The sequence below is a fragment of the Garra rufa genome, chromosome 1 (genome assembly GCF_049309525.1).
Source record: "Garra rufa chromosome 1, GarRuf1.0, whole genome shotgun sequence".
In the NCBI taxonomy this organism is placed as follows: Eukaryota; Metazoa; Chordata; class Actinopteri; order Cypriniformes; family Cyprinidae; genus Garra; species Garra rufa.
Window position 1 is genome coordinate 50,287,918 of NC_133361.1, and position 24,774 is coordinate 50,312,691.

The 24,774-nt window shown below is 35.6% G+C and overlaps 2 protein-coding genes across 2 annotated transcripts; both read left to right on the top strand.

Moving 5' to 3' along the window:
• Positions 1–767: 767 nt before the first annotated feature.
• LOC141323459 (beta-1,4 N-acetylgalactosaminyltransferase 1-like) lies at positions 768–8,035 on the top strand. Its single transcript, XM_073833480.1, has 12 exons — positions 768–975; positions 3,037–3,174; positions 3,275–3,304; positions 3,403–3,555; positions 3,636–3,742; positions 4,119–4,156; positions 4,356–4,536; positions 4,709–4,795; positions 4,885–5,066; positions 5,538–5,681; positions 6,920–7,148; positions 7,249–8,035. The coding sequence occupies exons 2-12, from the start codon at positions 3,050–3,052 to the stop codon at positions 7,428–7,430; spliced, it is 1,458 nt and encodes a 485-aa protein (XP_073689581.1). The 5' UTR covers positions 768–975; positions 3,037–3,049; the 3' UTR covers positions 7,431–8,035.
• A 745-nt stretch (positions 8,036–8,780) lies between these two features.
• Positions 8,781–21,437, top strand: LOC141316326 (beta-1,4 N-acetylgalactosaminyltransferase 1-like). Its single transcript, XM_073832774.1, has 12 exons — positions 8,781–8,812; positions 9,718–9,858; positions 14,629–14,769; positions 15,101–15,235; positions 15,444–15,550; positions 15,699–15,736; positions 16,340–16,520; positions 16,729–16,815; positions 16,928–17,109; positions 17,260–17,403; positions 17,495–17,723; positions 20,727–21,437. Exons 1-12 carry the CDS (start codon positions 8,781–8,783, stop codon positions 20,906–20,908), a joined length of 1,599 nt encoding a protein of 532 aa, XP_073688875.1. The 3' UTR covers positions 20,909–21,437.
• The last annotated feature ends 3,337 nt before the right edge of the window (positions 21,438–24,774 follow it).

The following is a 24,774-nucleotide window of genomic DNA, read 5'->3' on the forward strand; positions in this document are numbered from 1 at the left end:
AAAAGGCAAAAATAAATCAAAGAAATAATATATTTAAATAAGAAAGTAGCCTAGATAACAACGTTAAATAGGCTATTAAACAAACATTCGTTGCAAAAATGTCCGAAGTCTCATCTACTGGCCCGAGTCCGACTGGAACCTGTCTTTTTTCTCTTACTCTTCCCCATTACTGTTGTTTTTAAGGCAAATGTGAGGTGCAATTCATATTTCTTTATTAAATAACTTACAAAATAAGAGAACAAGAGACGCACAAGAGAGTGCGTCATATGGGTTGGGAGTGACAAAAGTTTTGTTTAGCCCAGTTCAAAGACCTTTTCTTTCATAAATTTCGCAATTCTGATGTCACAGTTGGGATGTCAATGCCACAATGCCATCTATTTTATTCACTTTCAGTGTAAGTAAACTGTGGAATTCAATTTGTTCAATTTGTCAATTTGTCAAGACAAGAAAATGAAAACTACGGAGAAAAATTGTGGAGGGTGTGACCATGGACCATGCTATTTGCATTTTACACCTGTATTTCCACTTAGGCTCATCTGTGATTTGAATAGAGAGTGATTCTGTGAAATGTTGTCATAGAACGTTCTGTTCAGTTTGACTTTCCAGAGACAATGGAGAAGAATTTTCCATCATGCTGTAATGTGTTGTGGGTTGGCAGGATGCTGGAACAGGGCTGTGTTCTACAATACAGGGTGGTGTTTTTACAGAAGGACATAAACACACATGATTTAGTGATAAGAAATAAATTATTATCAAAGTCGCACTGCAAAACTGTTACACAGGTGGTCATTTTTATGTGAGGCACCGTGAGCCACACCCGTCAACTTGGCAACCAAAATAAGCCGATTGAAATGCAAGGGCCATTCAAAAGTACATAAAACATACTTAACCAACTTGTTACGCTGGTTCGTAAAATCGCCGTTTCACCTGTGTGCGCGTTGAGCAGCCTTTGTTTCCCCGGGCCGTGGATTAATGGTGAGTACGGCAATATTATGCATACTTTCACCGACTACAAATTCTATTTGTCAGTCTTTTATTAACTATATCATCAAGTTAGTTTACTTGTAATTTGCGGTTTACTCGGTACCCTGGACTTTGAAATACATATGTGGGGCTTATGATGAGGTAAATGTCAGTTTAGTGGCTGTTGTTGATGTTTTGTTTTTATATATTTTTTAATTGACAGGATGTACCTAAATTATCTTTCAGACTAGCACGAACAAATCGATAGCTGGAGGCAGTCTTTGATTATTATATTAACCCATATAAATACTGACTGTGACTGTTCGTTTTTCTGTCAGGAGTTTTGTTTAACAGTGTTGCGTTTGCTGATAGTCAGGTAGGCTGTATTCACGTTTACGCTGTTGCTGTAGCTAAACGTGTTTTTCCTTACGTACGTTCATTTGTTTCTGTACAGAGTTAAATGATTTTACACTTTTAAAAGGATTTCTGTTTTGAGGTCGACAATACAGGTGAAAACGACTTTTTTTCTTTTTATTACTTTCGATGTAAATGCAAAATACGATGTGAGTAGCCTATAACCTTGTTAAGAAAACGATTTCGGCAATAGGTATTTCAGTTGAATAATGCAGCCTAAACCTGCTTGTTAAATTGTGACATAATAAATACTGGGTCCAAGATTCGACTACATTATCGCTTATGAACACAACATTTTGCCTATAGCTTAGGCATGGGCGTAATTTGCGGTTTTTTTTTTTTTTTTTTACTATTTTTAGCTCACAAGTACAAAGGCTTAAATTTTATTTTGTAAATGGATAGACTGAAATTCAGCCTTTAAGAAAAAAAGTGATAAAGGTGAAGATGCCCTACGTGCTTGATAATCTAAACATGTTCCGCAGGTCGCACCTGTTGTATCTTTGACCTAAAATCATTAGATTTGCATCTTATCAGTCGCACAAGATTAGTTTTAGGATAGGTATGTGTACGCATATTAATTTCTACTTCAGAACGCAGCTCAGCGTTCTTTCTCTGAATGTTGTGGTGCGTGTATTTCCTGCTTGAGCAACGTCAGTGCATTTTTGATGCTAGAATTACAGTTTTGTGTTTTTGTTGAATTATTTACATTTTCTTAACCATTGTTAAAACGTGTGTAGCCAGTAACACAACATAATTAGGCAGGCTACATAAACACGATGACTGTACAAGACTGTTAAGTATGCGCACACGTAAGCTGAATATTTCAACAAATTTCACAATGAGCATTTTGACGTGTGTAACAGCTACACAGGTTGAGGTGTGTCTGATCTGATAAGAACGGAATTTTTAAGCAGGTTAACATTTAGGGGAAAATATGTAGACCTATAGAACAGTTTTATGTAATTAATTTGATTTTGCTGCTGGCAAAGTTGTTCACAAATCCAAATAAGCAACTACCAGACCACTCTTCATTGTTTTTATAAAAGCAATTTGAGCAAATACCTGCCATCGACCAAACGGTCAAAACATTGTCTGTAATTATTTTCCTGTATTATTATTCCCAAAATTAGTTTGTAATGTGTTTAGCACCCCCTTAAATTTATTTATCTTTGTTTGTACATTGTTTTGCGCATTGACCATTAATTAATAAAAAAAAAAAAAAAGACCCGGAAACGCTGACGCGTGACGTCAGTCATATCAAGCGGGGTCGGCATTGGCAGAGATTCTCAGGTGTACACTATGTACGTGAACGCAGAAAATAAGGTGCTGTTTCTAGGGCGACAGATTTATGGCTTGTATGAGTTTTTTCTGTCTTTGGAAACCTTGGGTAGACCTTGAACCTCCCAAAACGGCTAATAAAAACTGATGCCTGCTAAGTTAATAGATAATGTTGAAAACGGGTATTTTTTTCACCTGGAGCCACGTAGTGTGTGGGAGTATGTTGCTGACAAACATTGATTGATTTATTTAGCATTCATTTTATTTGGTTAGTATATGATCAGTGCTGTTTTTTTCTGTTTTCCTTTGTTAGGATTATTTTTTGCTGGTTTGATTTATCAGTCATTGGTTGTTACAGCTTTTTAACTGCTTTGGTTTCAGGTAATCTCCAGAAATGAATTACAGCTTTCTCTTTAAGATATTCCTGACTTCGCTCTGTGTTACTGCACTGGGTATTTATGCTATACAGAGTGGATTTCTGGATGTTACAGATGTCACAAAAAAACTGTTGCCAACAGGGTATGACCCTACGACTCTATCTTGGTCATATTTGTTGATCAGTTTTTGGTTGTTTGTCCTTTTGTGTTCTTGCAAGTGACTTTTTTTGTATTATTTGCAGCACAAGGCGCCTCCAGTTTTCTAAAGAGAGGTCAGTAGTTGGTTATTTATTCAGAATACTATACTCTCTTGAACTTACTTCTGTACTTTTTTGAGATTTATCTTACTAGTGCTTTTGTGATTTCACAGACTGTCTGATCGCAACATTGGGCCATTTCCCAGTAAAAATCGCTCGTCTTGTTCCTGTGAAGGATATACTTTAAATGCTCAACATGTGCCAGAAGATGAACTGGAAGACCTTCAGAGACGCCGATCTGAGGAGTACCGCCAATACCAGCTCAGGTCAAAGAACATTCCAGTTTTTAGGCTTTATTTAATTTGGATTGGCTTAATTCTAAAAGTTCTAATTTTGCATTTCTCAGGATGGGGACAAAAATGGAGTCCCTTATACTAGCCCAAGCCAATTCTCCCCTTCAGTATCCCATCCAGGGTTTCATAGTGGCACCTCTTACAAAAACTGTGATACCAGGTAAAACTTACCAGGTTTGCTTAGATATGTCTTTCTACTTTGGAATGTTGGATCTTATATATCAAAAGCAATTACTGTGTTGTTCACAAACTGAATTTTGTTCCTCAGACAGTCTTTTGCACTCTTTTCCTTGATTTGTTCTAATTTTTGGCAGTCTATTGTACTCCAAATGTTTTTCCTGGTCCGACCAGTTAGTACAGCCCAAAACATGACCATAATTGACCATTTTCAGCAGCAATAATCAGCAAAATATGACACATCGTGAAAACACTCTATTAAAAGTTGATGTGTGTTAACTAATTAAGAATGTACTTTCATGGATTTTTACATCTATTATTTATGAGAATGAAATTTGTTAAACTGCCCATTTTCACAGGTTTGGCTGTGCATGCACAAAAAAGAAAACTATATAAGGTTTGTTTTCAAATTTGCGTGGGCCATAGAGGTTCTTTGGGGTTTTCTGGTTTGATCATGTCAATGAAGGTGGAGGGTCTTTTTGCATTTTGGACTTTTCTGTGTTCTTCAAACTCAAGACTACTGATTTCTTTCCACTCATGATTATTAATGAATATCACACTGATTATCCATTCACGTACCACATTGGTGCCCATAGGTGTCTTTGAGTGTGAAGAAAGGAGTGCTCTCAGTGGAGGATGTTGTGGAAGGAGATCAGGTGGAAGGAAAGGGTCAGAGTGAACTGACCATCTCATCCACCAGCCACACACATCTCAATGATCTGCTCTCCAGAGTGACCTACACCAGCACCACCTACCATGTCAAGACCAAAGATCTGGGTAATGTCAGCACTGCCCTCTTTGTCCATTATATGTTCAGAGAATGGGTCTGAGATATTGAGCTTATTGTTTTTCCACAGTCTAGTAAATTTTTTACTGTTAGAACTACATGCAATATACTTGCAATAGAATTGAATACTGCATTTGAAATCACTTTTGCTTGTCTCCTTAGTTAATTTTTCTTTTGAAGACTATGAGGCCTTTTTTTCCATTAAGATCAAGAGACCATCAGTTCCTGTTCTGTATGACCCAGGAAAAGGTAAGACAACAAAACTTATCTTTTCAAATACCTGTTGTTTAGATTATGTATGGTCAACAGCTCTTTCTCTTTCTTTCTTTCTGTCTTAGATATTAACTCACAGGTGACTATAGCAACCAAAACCTTTCTGAGATATGACGAGCTGAACATCCTTATCAAAAGCATCCGACAGTTGTACCCCGATATTAAGATCATCATTGCTGATGACAGCCTGGAGCCGCAAAACGTGACTGGCTACAATTTAGAGCACTACATTATGCCTCCTGCACAGGTGAATATTTTTTTAAAGCTACATTGCTCAACATAATGCTGTCGAGTGACTAAAAAATAGAAATATGTTCCTGGACCACAAAACCAGTCTTGGATAGTACGGGTATATTTGTAGCAATGGACAAAAATGCATTGTATGGGTCAAATCATCAGCCAAAAATCATTAGGGTATTAAGTAAAGATTATGTTTTGTAAATTTCCTACTGTAAATATATCAAAACCTAATTTTTGATTAGTAATATACATTGCTAAGAACTTAATCTGAACAACTAAAACATTTTTCTCAATGTTTTGTTTTTTTGCACCCTCAGATTACAGATTTTCAAATAGTTGTATCCAAGTCAAATATTGTCCTATCCTAACAAACCATACATCAATGGAAAGCTTGTTTATTCGGCTTTTTCAGATACAGTTGGTCTGTATGACTGGTTTTGTGGTTCAGGGTCACATATCTCTTTAAATGTTTCCTCAGGGCTGGTTTGCAGGCAGGAATCTGGCTGTATCTCAGGTCACCACTAAATACTTCTTGTGGGTTGATGATGACTACATATTCAGTAACAATACACGGATTGAAAAATTTGTGGAGATAATGGAGAAAGCTCCAGAACTAGATGTGGTGAGTAAAGATACTTTTTTTATTTATTTATTTTTTTTCACTAAACATCCATCGAAGAGTTTCCTCCGAGGAAGCAAGGGAGGCAGTACCTTCCCAAAATACTGAATGATAAAAAAACAATGCCAGTATTACAATATAAAACATTAAAAAGTGTATTAATCACTTGTTTTGCTACAAAAACACGTTCAACAGCGATACCAGCAGGTAAAGTTACAGCGAGAGTCCAGGTCTCTCTCGCCTCTCCTGAGCCCATTGAGCTTTAACAGAACCCCTAAAGCGTGCCGTGAGTTTGGTGGGGGGTAATTGAGAATGAATGGGAGAAAGTCACATGAGAGGAGGCAATGCCTTCATCGCGATATGATTGGATATGACTGGTTATGTTCGGCTGTGATTGGTTCATGCGATAAATCCCACCTCTTGTGTTTGTGCACATTCCACGTTCACAAATCAGTCTAAAGTTAATTGGAAGACTAATTTAAAAACGTAAGTAAACAACTTACACACTTAGATATTACCACTTTGTAAAAGTCAAAATAAGACTTAAAATGGCATGAAAACATGATCTGTGGGAGTTTATAGTGAGTAATCAGCTTTAAAGTGAATCTCAGTGTCGTGACCAATATTTACTGAGCTTTGATGACTGATCTGAACAAGTTCAACAATAGTTAAAAGTTAACTATTAAAAAGAACAGCTGAATGTAAGTTCACAAATAAGATGTATTGTTTAAATTGTTACTGCCTTGAGTTATTATTTTGGAATACATGTAAAAATCTTAAAAACACTAACTTGATGAGGTTCATACTTGGCTTTAATACATAGAATTGATTACATTGTTAATGTAAAAATATAAAGTATGTATTTTTTCTGGTAGTGTAAGTAATGTTTATTTAACTAAGAAAATGTGACTGGGACATACATTTACATTTGATTAAAAAAAAACTTTTGAGGACTTTGCCTCCTCATTTCAAAGCACCACTGACAAATTTGCACAAATTTGATAAATCGTGATAAACAGATACTCTCTTAAATTCTTACAAATTTTCACCTCAGTTCTTTTGTGTATTAAATATGAACAATCCATGAAATGAGTACTGAATGAGTCCCATTGCTCACTGTTCATTTGTACAGGATGGTGCAAGAAAGATGACTAGCTGTTTTTAATCGAATAACCTTTAAATAAAAGTGGATAATTTCAGCTATAGAAACAGTTTGTTACTTTCTCTCTCTCTGTTTCCAGGTTGGTGGTGCAGTGGGAAAAGATCAGTTCTTTTTCCGTCTTAAATACGAGGAAGGAGATGAAGAGGAAGGCGGTTGTCTCAGACGTTTGCATAGAAAGAAGATTCAAGCCGTTCCAGGCCTTGACGGCTGCTTCTTTGTAGACGGGGTCGTCAACTACTTCCTGGCACGGACAGATGCGGTGCGACGGGTTGGGTTTGATCCGTTTCTGAAGAGAGTGGCTCACACTGGTAGGTGCATCTCAGGGGGGTTCAGGATAGCGTTTAGTGCTTGAGTATTTTTTTTAATGATTGACTTCTTCTTTTGTCTCTCTTTTCTAAACCCCTTCAGAGTTTTTTCTTGATGGTCTTGGAGATTTGCTGATTGCCTCTTGCAAAGGACTTTCAGTCGGCCACCAGAAGAAGCGCAAACAAAGCAAATACAGGCACTTTAGGTTTCCAGGGCGAAAGGATGGAAGAAACAAACTGGTCCATCATTACTTCAAGAATTATTTGAAGTGCATTAGGTACTAAGGGACTTCTGAGGAGAAGGGTGACCATTCTCCTGCACAGACCAAACTGAATTTAACTTCTAGTTGAATTCATTAAAAAGAATGTATTTGAGCAAAGGTTCACTTGAGATGTGTTTTTGTAAAGGAAAGAGTAGTGATAAATGTGACATTTAAGGCAAATGAACAATTCCGTCAATGTCAACAAAACCTGTGAACCTAGTTTTGTCTTCAGTTGAAGAACTGATCTCAAGGAAGAAATATTTTCAGTATATTTATTTACATTAGACACTTTTTTATCGTATTTATAAGTGTGGGTTACTGTTATAAAATAAAATGTGCAAAAGGTTCACCCTTACATTGAGCTTGATATTTGTATCAAGTTGCTTTTCAAATTGATTTTCCTAAGGGTTACTCATTTTCTATAATAAAATATTTGAGGGTAACTTTTTGAAGAGTTGAAGAGTTACCAAACTTTGCACAAAGGTTGTTCCTGTCCCTAAATGTATTAATCTTAATTATGTGGCTGTTTCATGGTGTTGCTGCCTGAGAAGGATATAATATGTAAAAATGTAAAATACATGTTTTGGAATTTCTGCTTTTTTGACTTTTGTTTAAAAAGAATATTAAATGCTGAACTGGTTTGTGTCGGCTTTAATGATTTACAATAGTTATGTTTATGAGATTTCTTGCAATGTCTTCTGGATTCAAGAATGTTTAGAATAATGTTTACATTTTTTAAGGAATCCATTAATTATCATCTCTTTGTATTTGAGGATATTTTTATTTATTTATTTGCTTGTATGTTTATTGCAAACATTTTCTTTCTATCTATTAAGTCTTTCTGATTTCTTTTACATGCTATTATGGAATTGTTGATGTTGAATATTTTCTGTTGTGGTAAACATTGCCAATATGGATTAATTTTAACACTAACTGGGATAAAAGAATCCAGATATTCAGTAATTTTACCCAATGAGAAGTAAATCTAATTTAGGTTTGCTGCCTGCTTCATAATGTATTATAGTCATGAAGACTTTAAGTCTTAATATAGCAAAACATTTTCATTCAGCTACTGTAACACTTTTCAAAGGACAGACAGAATAAGCATTTTCCTCAAAATATAAAGTGCAACTATAAAATAAACATCAAAGATGTCTCACTTTGCTTCATCAGGTTATGGTCATATTATTATACTTATCTTTCATCACACAACTCAATAATCTGCTGTAGAGTCAAGTCTGTAACTGTCAAATCTACTTCATTTTCTAGAGCTCAACCATTAAGCGACAGCAGGGGTGTTTTTCTGGAGGACCACAGTCCTGAAGAGTTTACCTCAAACTTGCCACAGCACACCTGCCTGGAAGTTTCTAGTATGCCTAGTGAGACCTTGATTGGCTGGTTCAGGTGAGTTTAATTGGGGTTGGAGTTCAACTCTGCAGGACAGTGGCCCTCCAGGACACCCCTGAGTTACACAAACTATCAACACACTCTCAACAGGTAAATAAGGCAGGAAAGAACACAAAATTGTGAACACAATCATGTTCTTGTGCATGTTATACAATTTACTTTGGGTTTTTGTTTGTTTATATTTCCTGTTTTGTCTGAGTGGACATGGCTTTAAAGGAAGCACAAACTTATCGGAAATTTGATCTAATTCATTGATGTTTGTTATTGGTTTAATCCGTGTTTTTATTGCATTTACCTATGTTGGATTTAACTCTTTTTCTTAATCTCATATAAATTATTCAACTAATCATATGGTGAGGCAAATCTTTATTTTATAAAAATGGTATATTCCAATTAAAAGCGGGAAATGTGTGACTATGTAAATATATAGACCGCTGTCACTAGCGGATCTAATATGTTAAGAGTTTGGTCGTAAAAAGTTATTTTAACGCTGCTTCAGCGTGTTGAACTCCGGCTTCAGTTATGTAGACAGGTGTTGGTAACTAGCAGTTTAGTTTTTAGACTATTTTTATTAGCAACATTTATTTTATTCATGTTCTAAACCATATGTGACCCTGGACCGCAAAACCAGTCGTAAGTAGCACAGGTATATTTGTAGCAATAGCCAACAATACATTGTATGGGTCAAAATTATAGATTTTTCTTTTATGTCAAAAAACCATTAGGATATCCTACCGTGAATATATCAAAACTTAATTTTATTAGCTTTCAGATGATTTAAAAATCTCAATTTCAAAAAATCGACCCTCATGACTGGTTTTGTGGTCCAGGGTCATTTATTTGCACATCTGCACCTGTGTTTGCATCTCGACGTGATTCTCCTTGTGACCGCTCGATCACAGTGTCTCTCTTTTCTGCTTCTTAATATGGATAGTAGAAGTCGTCTTTAAGAATATCTGCCAGTTTTACCTGAACATCAAGGTCGTTATTGCAGACGACAGCCTGACGCCAGATAATGTGTCTTGTCACAATATAGAGCACAGGTAAATGCACTTTTCTGGAAACTGCACTTCCGTGTCGCCAAGCCCGAGGTTTTCCCGCAGAATTGGGCTACTTTAACACTGTTGCCATGCTTTGTTTTTCATATTCGAGGACTGAAGCGACCCCAATAACGTAATAATTATATGGTCCCATTCAACAAGACTGATGCGCGTTTCAATGGTCATCAGCATCGTAAAACATTTATATTTTGATTTTAAAAATGTGCATCTATAACACTATACTTTGTATTCTATAGCTTCTTTGCATCAAATTACAAAAAAGGGACAGTAAATTTGACATTGTTCTCTCTTCTGACTGCCATTATCGGTCTCTCGCAATTATTTTTCTTTTTTTTTTTTGGTAAAAGTAGTGAAACTATATTCGGGAATTTTTATTTTCTATTTGAACAAATGGGAATGCAAAAAATATATATTTGTGGTTCTCTCCCATTCACTGCTCTTGAAGTTAACCCAACTATGACGACTTCCACTGCTGAGAAACCCGAAATGTAAAAAAAAAAAAAAAAAAGGGTACGTTTATCCCCTGGAATGCGAACTGTAGCAGGGGAACGGAATGCGATTGGGCTAATTTTGGACTAGTTTTGAGTAGCAATTGGGTGTGTTTTGTTGTGAAAACCTGGCAACCCTGCTGCACTCACAGTGGGAGCCTGAGCGTTTGAAAGTAGAAACCTAAAATATGTTCAAAGCTATTTAATGTATTTATTTTATAATGATTTTCCAATACTGAAATGCTTGTTTTAGTAACAATATTTGTATATAAAAAAATTAAGTAGATGCAAAGGGCATCCTTACCATGAAAAAACAAAAGTTGACTACACACAGACAGATCTTCAGATAATTTCAGATGGTTTTCATTCATTGTTAGAACTGGCATTCAGAGTAAATGTATATGTCAACAGAGGCATTGTGATGGTTGACTGATTCCCAAACAGGTTTGATTTGTGCCACATCCAAAATGTTTGGTATTTCAGCGTATTATTCTCCTAATAAGTGTATATATTTATATTTGCATGTCCAGCTAAGATCCCTTCATTATGTGGATAGGAAATTGTACAGTCTACTGAAAATGGACATTTCCTGTTGTATCCATAACACATGCGGAGTCATTTCAGCGAGTTAAAAAACTTTTAAATGTACATAGATTTATTTATAATAAAAATTCTAGATGTGGTAAAGAGTCAAAACACATGCAAGGCTGTTGAGTATTTCAACCTATAGACTTTTTTTTTTTTTTTTTTTTTCCAATCCCGTTTTGTTAGTATTCTGATTAGAAGGATGGAAAAAAGCGAATCCATCCATTACTGTTTGGTGAAATAAATCATTTCACCTGTTGAAACTGCTTAATCTCACTTGCTCACTCTTTTGTCTATAGCTTGTCTTCATAAGATGAATCATCAGTCACTGCCAGAATTTAAGGGCTGCCATCAACTGCTTTCTAACAATGACAGATGTGGTTTGACGGGTTGCCTTTGATACGCTCTGTAAAAGCCCTGCTCATTCTGGTACGTAGGTGCATCTCATGTTTCGGGTTTTCTTGCTATCTCTTTTTGTCCATTGTTACAGTTGTTTTTAAAAGCCTTTTGAAAAGTTCTACTATATGAATGCTCTGATAATAAAAGGACACATTTAGTCAACAAAACTGTTTTCCAAGAAAAATGCTTTAAGATCCAATTTGTGAATGATCACTTTGTGGATGCTAAATCATGTTATCACTTCAAAATGCTAAAGCATGCTTTCATAAGTTTTATTATGTGTAGAGGGTCAATGATAAAATAATTTCTTGTGATGGCCACTTTATATCCTGAAAAAAATTAACCAGATCTTAAATTATCCAAGATCCTCATTTAGATTAAATGAGAAGATAACGATTATAGACCAACTTTTACAATCTTAAACCTTGAACCATTCTTACTAAACTGTAAACACTTCCAGCTGGGTTACTCAACTTGAATATAACCTTCCACTCGCAAAGACAATGGATTACTTTTATACGTTAAAAACATTTACACTTGAGATCAGTTTGAATAACTTAATGGGGCTACAATGTTTTATATTCCGATAGAAATAAAAACATTTTGAAAGACTAGTTAACTATAAATCACACTCACCATGGCTTTTTAATTTATCACATACAAAAATTACATCGGAATATCTGGATTCACAAAACATTCTTAATCTTATTTTATTTTTTTGGTAATCTCAAAACATTTAATGCTATTACCTTGTTTTAAAGGTAATAGCATTAAATGTTTTGAATTGCTGAAAAGAATGTTAAGACAAAGCTTGTCTTAAATTCCCAGAAGTGAAATGTTTAATAACCAGTCAAGCCAGTAGCAATGAAAAATGCATGTGCATTATGATAATCTATAGACAATACTGAAAGACTGTCTGTGGTATTGGAGTTCATAGTGTTGAGTATTGGGTAAGAACTGGCATGCAGTCAGACAACACCAAACCCTAAAGATGCTCTAAAGAATATGTAACCTTTCCTATGAATTTTTCAACAGTTGCACTCCGGAACATTCTTATAGACTTAGTTTCTCTAAAATTTTTGGCCCCTAGTTCTCATTTTTATTACCATATTCTCTCTCTCACACATTATTATTATTATTATTATTATTATTATTATTTTAAATTATATTTATAAATTAAAATTCATATAATTAATAAAGTTTTTATATTTTGTTGACTATTTTTTTGACGTGGAAACCTCTAAAAGTTGTTCCATTTTAAAGTTCCATATGCCACTTTCGTTCTTATTTATGCGGTCATACAAAATAAACGTGAAATTAGAAAGCGAATCAGATTCTACATTCCACCTTTAACGTACATGATTATTTCTTTTCTCTAAAACCAACGCCTCCTAACCCTCATTCTCTATGAAACATTTACTCAGCCAACCGGATGAGTAAGTGCGGTCTGGAGTCTTGGTCACCGCTCACACTCCCCAAACAAAGCGTTTGTCATGATAGGCTTTTCATATGCAGCATTTATGACAGCCATTCTTATTACACGTGCTTGAATGAAATCCAGACCGTTTGTCTCGTTTGACGGAAAAAGATCAATGTTTGCGGCTGGACCGGGTTAAATTCTTTAGCCTGTATTACTTTATATTATTTTATATATATTTTTTTACGACAGTTAAAAAAAAAAAAAAACATTTGTAGGTAATAGTTTCTATGGCAAGAAGCGAGTAAAACGGAAAAAACAACTGAATATCAGATGGCAGAGAGGTATGTTTCTCTTATTTCGCTTTATCAGATTTAATATATTTAGTAGCCCATTTTTACTTCTTATATACATATGTATGTGACCCTGGACCACAAACCAGTCATAAGTAGCACAGTTATATTTGTAGCAATAGCCAAAAATACATTGTTTTGGTCAAAATGATCGATTTCTCTTTTATGCCAAAAATCATGTTAAGTAAAGACCATGTTCCATGAAGATATTTTGTAAATTTCATACCGTAAATAAATCAAAACTAAATTTTTGATTAGTAATATGCATTGCTAAGAACTTCTTTAGACAGCTTCAAAGGCGATTTTCTCAGTATTTCGAATATTTATTCAGCTTTCAGATGATGTATAAATCTCAAACCTAATCCAAATTAAATCGTTGGTCAATGTGAACATCTTTGCTTTACCTAAAATGTAACACTCCAGTATTTTCTGTTATCTTTTTCATTGTAGCTTAATTAAACAGAGTATTGATCTATGTAATGGCTTTATCAACGGCAAATTATATAGGCTAAATCAGGGCTGCCAGTTTATAAATTCAACTTGTTGAATTAACACGGCAGTGGATTGGGGGTTTGATTGGAGCTGATTTGTTAATAATAAAGGATTTTGACTGACGTCTGGACATGGTTAACGTCATGATGATAAATTATGTTTGCGATTTCGAAAGCAAATTCCTATCGCTTCCGTTGTACTCTCTATAAAACAGTGAATCACTTTAGTTTATTGGGATCTCACTTCCGTAATACTTAAATCTCAGCCACTGCACAATAAGTCTTTTTTCAGGCAAACAGCCTACGCACTGGAGAAGCCAAATTCGCCGCCAAATCCGTTTCGCAAATATTCTTTTATTACGGTTTTCAATTGAAGATGCTTTCATTGCATGAGAAAATAGATGAGGTACAAGAGAACATTGTCTTTTGAGTGAGTCATGCTGAATAGAGCTGATAGCCTGTATTTATACATTTGTAAGATCTACCCTCGCCTTAATGTGGGCTCGTGGTGGACGTTCTTGGTTCGTTTTTTTTAAAGCCTCACAAAACACACACAAAAAAAAGCCAAAACACTAAATTCATTCGAAATCTCAAACTCGTAAAATGCGTACGTTTTCTCATGAGAACTGTTTGAAAGTTAAACCTGTTTTACATTAGAAAATTATACCCGCCAAACGCTGGCTTTTGTTAGACTTTCTCGTTCGCCCATTGTCAAACCTGACATAAAAGGATTAACACGAGTGAAATGGCAGAAGTGGTAAAGCACGTTCTATAGGCATATTTTGTGGGTGTAGTCTTATATTTTCTTTGTTTCTGACATAGTTATTTCAAATGCGGAACTTACTCTGGTTTAAAATATAAAGTTTATCATTTAGAGCTGGTTTTCGTATATAAGCACTATGTACTGACGTTTTAAAAGCTAGCAACATAACTGCAATCATAACATAATGTTCTAAAAATATATTGTGCTTGTTGCTGCTACTGCCATTGACCTGTACTGTGTCTGTTTTTCCTTACAGATCACTTCCCATAATGACCTGCAACCGCCACCACCTGCTTACAGTTTTTTTGATTTTGCTTGGTATTGCACTGTCCATTTGTTTGTTCCAACTGGGTGCCATGGATATCATGAAAACTGTAATATCATCTGGGAGCTATGGGTATCTATCCTTTTTTCTTTTATAATCCTTGTGATTTAGAATACACTTTTAATCAATGTGATTTTTCAGTGCACTCATAGTATTACAACATTAAACTCTAGGCTTCACCTGGCTCTTTATTTGTTTGTTTTTCATTTTTTTTAAATTAAATTGTTTAATTATTATTATTATTATTAATTATTATTATTTTTCTGCTCAGCACCTCTCACCATGTCATTTTCGTCAAACCAAAGTAAGTACAGCAGGAAGCACAAGTCTGTTACCTTAAAAGGGGTTCATATTAGTTGTTTGTTTGTTTATTTATTTATTCATTTATTTTCGCTTTCCACAGAATTGGACCGTTTTACAGTTCAAATCGCTCGTCGTGTTCCATTGAAGGTATGCATACAACACCAAATGTATCAGACGAACTGCTGAAGGACATTATGAAACGCAGAGCAGAGGAGTACAGGCAACATAAAATTAGGTTTATAATTGTTTTTCTCTTTCAGACACTTTGTCTTGTCAAACAACTTTTTTTTATTATTATTATTGTCACTACATTATTGTCGTACCTTGCTTTGTCTATTTGCATGCAATGATTGTTTTCTCTTTAAACCCAACTTCTTTTTTGTGATAGTTTCACATGTATTTTGAAAGGTAATGTAGATGTTTTCTTCATTTGTCTTTCTCAGGATGGGGGCACACCTGGACAGACTACTTATTGCACCAGCCAACTCTCCACTCCAATATCCAATCACAGGTTTCACAGTATCTCCACTGAAAAAAACTATAATACCAGGTATGTATGTATATATGTAGTGTTGTTTAAAAGGGCACCTTCTGCCCTGATTTTCAGTACTTAAATAATTTTGTAGTATTTATTTATTTTTCATGAAATAGAGAACTGTATCAAAAAGTACAATTTCTAAATACTAAACATTTTTAAGGTCTTGCTCTTCAGACACAAAAGAGGCAGGTGTATAAGGTTAGTTTAGACAAAAATCTTTTACTTTGTGTTCCTAAGTCTTTTTTTCCTCTAGGTGGTGGGCTGAAATGAGAGACTTCTAATAAAGTGAGGGGTAAAAATTATTTGATCCGCTGCTGATTTAGTATGTTTACTCACTGAAAAAGAAATCATCAGTCTATAATTTTAGTGGTAGGTTTATTTGAACAGTGAGAGACAACAACAAAAAATCCAGAAAAATGCATTTCAAGGAATAAATTGATTTGCATTTTAATGAGTGAAATGCAAATCAATCTATAACTTTTTTTAAATTCGTTTTTCTAGATTTTTTTTTTGTTATTCTGTCTCCAATAATAGACTGCTCATTTCTTTGTCAGTGGGCAAACATACAAAATCAGCAGGGGATTAAATAATTTTTCCCTCACTGTAATTCATTTACTTTTTAATACTGTGAAGTGTTGAATGCATGATTTTGGTTGCTTTCAAATAAGGGTTTGGTCTGGTTTCAATGTTTACAGACTTGGTGTGTGAGCAAGGGTGTTGGCTGAGGCCTAAATCCTTGTTTGGTATTTAATTTAGCATGCAGGAGCACTTTGTTTGCGTTAAACACAATCATGCCTGCAGGTGTCTTTGAGTGTGACGAGTGGAGTGCTCTCAGTGGACGATGTTCTGGATGGAGATCAGGTGGATGGACAGGATCAAAGTAATCTGACCATCTCATCCAGCAACCTCACACATCTCAATGATCTGCTGTCTAGAGTGGCCTACACCAGCACTATCTACCACATCAAAACATCAGACTTTGGTATGAACAGGAGACACACTTAAGACTCTCAAAGAGAAAATTCCCTATCCAAATGAAAATTCTGTCATGAATTACTCACCCTCATGTCGTTCTAAATTCGTAAGACATTCCTTCATCTTCGGAACACAAGTTAGGATATTTTTGATGAAATCCGAGAGCTTTCTGACCCTGCATAGACAGCAACACAACTGACAAATGTTCTCTTTAGCTCATTTCATACACGAGGACCATGAGGTCATGTTTCCGATCTTGATCAAGAGACAAACAGTTCCTGTTCTGATTGACCCAGGGACAGGTAAAACCACAAAAAAAAAATAAAATTAAAATTATTATTATTAATTATTAAAATAGGATGCTTTCATGACACCAAATATGCCTCTTACATGATTCTCTCCATTGCAATTCAGATGTCAACTCACAGGTAACCATAATTACCAAGACATTTCTAAGGTATAAGGAGCTGAACGCCCTCATCAAGAGTATCCGAATGTATTACCCAGACATAAAGATAATTATTGCGGATGACAGCTTGAAGCCTGAACCTGTGACTGGAAAAAACATTGAGCATTACATCATGCCCCCTACACGGGTAAATGCTTTTCATATTCTGGGTTTGCGCTCACAAAAAGGCCTTGATTCAACTGATCTTCTATATTTAGATTGGTTTATTGGTATTTTCTTCCCTGCTGTTAGCTGATATGCGACTATTGATTAGCATACACTTCTCTGCTTTCTTTAGGGCTGGTTTGCAGGGAGGAATCTTGCTGTATCACAAGTCGACACAAAATATTTCCTTTGGGTGGACGATGATTTTGGGTTTTTGAAAGGAACCCGGATTGAGAGCTTTGTAGAGATTATGGAAGCGGTTCCAGAATTGGACATTGTAAGATTTCTTTTGGTGAAACTGCAGATTGTTAATGAAACTTTAACTGCTTAAGCTAATGAGAATCCTTTCTCTCTTTGCCTCTGTCTAGCTTGGTGGTGACGTATCAGGCAATCAGTATTATTTCAAATTTGAGTATGAAGAGGGAGATGAAGAGGAAGGCGGCTGCCTAACCCGTGTTAAAAAAGGGTTTCATCAGCAACTTCCAAACTTTCCAAACTGCATTCTAGTAGATGGAGTTGTAAATTATTTTTTGGGTCGGACAGATGCAGTGAGAAGGGTTGGCTTTGACCCGTACCTGAAAAGAGTGGGTCATTCTGGTAAGTATTTACAAAATTTGGTCAAAATCTTTTTTTTTTTTTACTTTGTTTCCTGCAGGTTACATCCAGTATGTGTGTATGGGCCATTCTACAGAATTGGTTCAAACTGCTTTTCCACAATGAAAAAACACATTTAAAAAACATTCAAGGATTCATATCTTAGATGTTTACTAAGATCCTTCTATTATCTTTTGAAACACACAATAATATTTAAAATAGCAGTAAGCTTAATATACAGTGAAACCCGAAATTATTCATACCCCTGGCAAATTCTGACTTGGTTACTTTTATTCAACCCGCAAGTTTCAAAAAAATCTTCTCCAAAAAAAAAAATAGTAAGACGATGTACATCAGGCATCATTGTGGAAAAAAATATTTCTGAGCTTTTATTTACATTTGAACAAAAAGTGGCATGTCCAAAATTATTCATACCCTTTGCAAACTGTCACAGTCGATGGGAAAATCCAAAGTTCTATACCATTCCAAATAGTCCAAGCTGTTCTAAAGCATCCTAATTACCCTGATTCATTGGGAACAGCTGTTTTAATCAACTCAACAGGTGAAAAACAGAAGCTCTCTGCTGTTGGTTTGTGGACAGTCATGGCCAAGACAAAGGAGCTCACTGAGGACCTGCTGCTGCGCATTGTGGCTGATCACAAGACAGGAAAGGGCTACAAGACGTCTGTCATTTCTAATCAAAAAAAAAAACTTGCTGGTTGAATAAAAGTACAGGTATGTGCCAAAAAATTAGAATATCGAGGGAAAGTCCATTTATTTCAATTTGTTTCAAATAGTGAAACTTGTAGGTTATGTTAGTTCACTACACACAAAGTGAAATATTTCAAACCTTTTTTTGTTTCAATTTTGATGATTATGGATTAAAGACAAAAAAACCCCAAATCCAGTATTCCACAAAATTTGAATATTTCATGTAACCAATAAAAAAAGGATCTTAAACACATGTTGGCCTTCTGAAAAGTGTGTTAATGTACTGTATTATGTCCTCAATACTTTGTTGGGCCTCCTTTTGCACTAATTCCAGCATCAAGGCGGCGTGGCATGCAGGCGATCAGCCTTTGAAACAGTTGAGGTGTTATGGTAGCCCAAGTTGCTTTGATATTGGCCTCCAGCTCGTCTGCATTTCGGGGTCTCTGTTCCCTCATCTTCCTTTTGACAATACCCCATAGATTTTCAGTGGGGTTTAAGTCAGGCGAGTTTGCCGGCCAATCAAGGACAGTTATTCCATGGCTATTAAACCAGGTACTGGTAGTTTTGGCTTGTGGGCAGGTGCCAAATCTTGCTGGAAAATAAAATCATCATCTCCAAAAAGCATGTTGGCAGCCGGAAGCATGAAGTGCTCTAAAATGTCCTGGTAGACAGTTGCATTGACTGTGGACTTGATAAAAGACAATGGACTCACAGCAGCAGATGACATGCTCCCCAAACCATCACTGACTGTGGAAACTTCACAGTGGATTTTAAGCAGCTTGACTTTTGTGCCTCTCCGGTCTTCCTCCAGACTCTGGGACCTTGATTTTCAAGTGAAATGCAAAATTTGCTTTAATCTGAAAACAGGACTTGGGACCACTGGGCAACAGACCAGTATTTTTTCTCCTTAGCATGTAATTCTCCAGCTGTAGCCCATGTCATGCAGACGTCTGTATGTGGTGGTTCTTGATGCACTGACACCAGCCTCAGTCCACTCCTTATGAAGCTCCCCCAGATTTCTGAACCGCCCTTGCTTGACAATCCTCTCAAGGCTACGGTCATCCCTGTCACTTGTGCACCTTTTCCGGCCACATTTTTCCCTTCCTCTTAACACTATGTTAATATACTTCGATACTGCGCTCTGTGAGCATCCAGCTTCTTTTGCAATTGCCTTTTGAGACTTTTCCTCCTGATGGAGGGTGCCAATGATGGTCTTTGGCACAACCATCAAGTCAGCAGTCTTCCCCATGATTCTGCAGCCTACGAAGCCAGACTGAGATAATTTAAAGGCTGAGGAAACCTTTGCAAGTGTTTTGCGTTAATTGGCTGACTAGATTGGGACACAGGGGGCCTACAATGTTGAACTTTGTCATGATATTCTAATTTTGTGAAATACTGGATTTGTTTTTTTTTATCTTTAATCCATAATCATTAAAATTGAAACAAATAAAGGCTTGAAATATTTCACTTTGTGTGTAGTGAACTAATATAACATACACATTTCACTTTTTGAAACAAATTATTAAAATAAATGGACTTTCCCTTGATAGTCTAATTTTGTGGCACATACCTGTAACTTTAAGTCAGAATTTGCCAGGGGTATGAATAATTTTGGGCTTGACTGTATATAAAATCATTATTTAGTGAGTTCTTGCAATTGGGAGGTGGCTGTCCCGAACCCTAACCCCTAAATTTCAACTGAAATAATTTTTGCATTTTATTCCCTTGTTGTTTAAGTAAACAAAAATAATAATAATTGTGTTTGGTTCAATGTATATTCAAACTAATTAATCCTTAAGTTTGACATCAGTATGATCAACTGTATTCAAAATACAACAAATCTCATAAATCACACTTAAAATATTGTTAAAAATATAATTATAAACTTCTAAAAACTTTTTAATTAAATAAGAAAATATATATTTACAAGAAGGATGTAAGCAAAATCTTAATAGGTCAGTATAACCCTTCTTATTAAGTTATACATTACTGTGTTTTGGAAGTGACAAATTTGGGGAGAAGACAAATATTCCAAAATGTCTGAAAATACAACATGAGAATTGAAAACTGCACAATTACTAGAAATGTGTACCTTGGATATTATACAATGTGGAAACCTACAAAATTTGTGGAATAAGACATTTCCACAAACTGAACCATTTCTGTAGGATGGCCTGTATATGAATTATTCTGAGGCTTCTTAGTGCCCGATAGTCTTTAATGTATATGAGTCAATTCATAGATTTTGTATCCATTCTTGTCATGTCCTTTCTCTGCATTCTTGCTTTTCTTCAGAGTTCTTCATGGATGGACTCGGACAACTGTTGGTTGCTTCCTGTAAAGGCCTCTCCATTGGCCACCAAAGACATAAGCCTCATGGTAAATATGCCTACTTCAGAACTCAGAAGAAAGCAGAGTTGAGGAAAAAACTCTTTCATCATTTCTTTAAGAACTATCTGAAAAACATAAAATTCTGAAGGGCTTTTGTTCTCTTTTCCCATAAGACTTTGTTTTTGACAACCAAAGGAATATTCTGTCCAGTTTGTCCTCGTTTCAGATTTAGTTTTGCTTGCAAGATGGCTACACTCAAAAAATTAAAATATATATCTGAGCCTGTTCAAATGTGGCAGCATACTTTTTTTAATAAACATAAAACCAGTTGGACCCCTTCTCTAAGAAATTTCTCTCTCTAAATTAATTTATTTGACCAGTAATGGAAATTATCAGTCTACATGTTAATTTTTCTGAGATGAAGTTGTCTGCTGAGGTCTGCTGTCTAAATAAATAATAATACTCTGGCAATGTGTTTGTGTTGTGACTGCTACACCTGTTTGGTTAATATTACACTGGTAATATTTTGTGAACAATTTGTAACCCATTTTGGCATTGAATAAATGTACATGTATTATTTATTACTATTTTTTTCTATCTTCTGTCTGACTGTTCTTAAAATACTTTATAGTCTGTACTAGGTTTACATTAATAAAACTGAGAATGTCTCATCAATTATGTACCTTCCTTTCCGTTGATTCGTTGCACTCATATAAACTGTATCAGCATTATATTTGAGACCTATTATTCCCTTTTTTACAAAAAGTCTCAGGTGTCCCAAGAATGTGTCTGTGAAGTTTCAGCTCAAAATACCCCATAGATCATTTATTATATAATTGTGAAAATGCCCATTTGACTGGAAGCAGTAACACGCTGTTTTCCTGCATGTCTTTTTAAATGCAAATGAGCTGCTGCTCTCTGCCCCCTTTTTCAGAACACAGCTGTGCCTTTACAGCTTGCACCTCAGAATCTCTGCTAATAAGCATCTGTTTGGTTTTGACTATCATGTCTATTCCACTGAACTCGTGTTATAAAGCCATATTAGTTTAAACTTCTGATATAGGGTTTTCTATACGTACACATCCTAAGCATGCACACAGAAAGTGGCTGTCACACGACATGTGAGTACCAAACTAAGTTCTCTTTCATGTCTTATTGAGCTTAAACTGTCAAATAAAGTTTAAGTTAAAAACACACAGAAGTTACAAAAAAAGTCAGTTATTTTCTGTGAAGGTAAACGACTACGAAAGAAATAGCATGTTTGTTATATTTATGTGGCAGGAGTGTAATATACAGTAAATAAATCAATAAATCCACTGCTCTCTTGTTCAGAGATCTGACACGCTAGTTTTTTCACATACTTACAGAAAAAGGGTAATCAAAATTATACCGGGGACATAATTATAGCACTTAATCATGGAAAAAGTCAGATTTTCATATGTCACCTTTAATGTCGCACTGATAGAAATATCAGATCTAGCCATTTTGTCTGGTTACAGAACAGATACAGTGCCTTGCGAAATTATTCATACCCCTTCATTTTTTTTCACATTTTGTTATGTTGCTGCCTTATGTTAAACTAATTTGAATTACTTTTTCCCCACATCAATCTACACTCCCTACCCCATAATGGCAAAGCAAAAAATAGGTTTTAAATAGTTACATACATAGTTGAAGCACCTTTACAGCCTCAAATCTTTTTGGGTATGATGTGACAAGCTTTGCACATCTGCATTTGGCAATTATCTGCCATTCTTTGCCTCACCTTTTCACCTCTCAAGCTCTGTCAGCTTGGATGGGGGCTGGCAGACATTTTCTAGAGTCCTAGTTGTTCCAATCGTCTTCCGTTATGGATAACGCTTCTGTGAACCTTCAATGCAGCAGATTTTTCCAGAACTCTTCCCTAGATCATTGCCTTAACACAAGTCTGTCACTGAGCTCTACAGGCAGTTATCTTGACCTCAGGACTTGGTTTTTGCTCTGATTTGCATTTTCAGCTGTTAGACCTTTTCTAAGAGGTGTGTGCCTTTCTAAATCATACTCATTCAAATTAATTTGCCACAGTTTAACTCCACTCGAAGTGTAGTAACATCTAGAAGCAATATGAATGCTCCTGAGCTAAATTTCGAGTGTGCCAGAAAAGGGTATGAATACTCATGCAACGGATCTTTTCAGTTTTTTATTTTAAATAAATTTGCACAAATGTTAAAAACCTATTTTTTGCTTTGCCATTATGGAGTAGGGAGTGTAGATTGATGTGGGGGAAAATGTAATTTTACGGTAGTTTAACATAAGGCAGCAACATAAAATGTGAATAATTTCACAAGGCACTGTACATATGCTGTTAATGGAGTGTGGTTTTGGTTACTGTTTTACCTTTTTTAAAGTTTAACAGCTTTATCATGTTTTTTTAGGCCTAGCTGAGGCATTAGGTTATACAAATTGAAAACCGAACATCTACAATGTGTAACTGTTCATTGACCATTTATATGGTTCATTTAAACATTGCATTCAAATTGCGTAAGATTTGTAAGTAGACATTTAACTTTAAACTGAAATACTCACTGTATTGAACGCTAAAAGTTAAGAAAAACTTGAATGATCAGAATGGCTAGCTGAAGAAAGATCAAAACATTTTAGAATAAGAGACTCTGGGGTTTAGCTGGTTCGACTCATAGCTTTAAGCACTTTGCCTAATTCTCTCAGCAGATTTTCCACTGCTTCAGTTTGTGAGTGCATTATGTCCACATTAATGTTCAAGAAATTTGATTTAATTGATTAATGCTCTACTTCTACTTTGATGATGCAGTATGTAAAATGATCAGCTCTATTCCGGCCACTGGACAAAGGAGGAGCAAAACATCTCAGAGATGTTCGAAAGAGAAAGCAGCTAAGACTGGGAGGTTTTTACAAGACTCGACTTTACTGCTCTTCTGAAATGGGCATTTCATACTGGTAAGTAGTACATCTCACTTTTGTCTGGTTTCCATATTCTCATTTTGCTAGTGCATAAGTTTGTCCAAGAGAGCCTGGGCATCTAAGGTAAATGATGATAGAAAAGTGGAGATGCTTTTGTGGCTAATGGATTTATGACTTAGAGATGTGTGCACTTACGTGAATTGCTTTTACTATTGGCTTTCATGCTTAGATTTTATCTTAAACGATTGCTGCCAGTCATGTTAAAAAAGGACTGGCGTCCATTTAAGATATGAGCTCATGGGCAGCGCCCAAATATGGTGCAGTAATGTGACGGGTGACTAGAGTAAACATTGTCAAAATGCACTTTTTGTAGAAATATGCACATTAAATGTACTCACGTTGGCCTTTGGAGCATTTATTTATAGTATGTGTTTGGGAGCCGTATTCGTATGCCACAGCTGTGCAACAAACAACTGGACAATCCCAGCTCATGTAGCTTTTTTCTCTTTCTTTCTCACTTGTCCTATTGCTTCATAATACTTTTTATGCACTACGAAAACAAAAATAACAAGTTTATTCAATAATTCCTTCAGTCGACTCAGTTCATGTGATGCTGACGCAAGAGCTTGTGCTCTGACGTATAACCCGGATGCACTGCAGCTTGTTTGCAAGCAGAGGAAAACACATGCTGTACATAAAACAGCTTTCGTAAACATGTCTGACGATTTCGGCAGATAGGATGACTTGCAATTTTTTGCTCAGTCTTACTTATTTGAACCAGAATATACAGACGATGAACTAAGAGATATAGACGTTCTACATCAGATCATCAGCTCCTGCGTCAGCAGCAACACACCAAGAAATTGCTGAATAAAGTCTATATTTTAGTTTTCTTTGAACACAAAAAGCATTCTCGTACAGTGCCTTGCAAAATTATTCATACCCCTTTAATTTTTTTCACATTTTGTTATGTTGCTGCCTTATGTTAAACTACTTTAAATCACTTTTTTTCCAACATCAATCTACACTCCCTCTTCCATAATAGCAAAGCAAAAAATACATCTGTGCAAATTTATTAAAAATGTAAAACTTA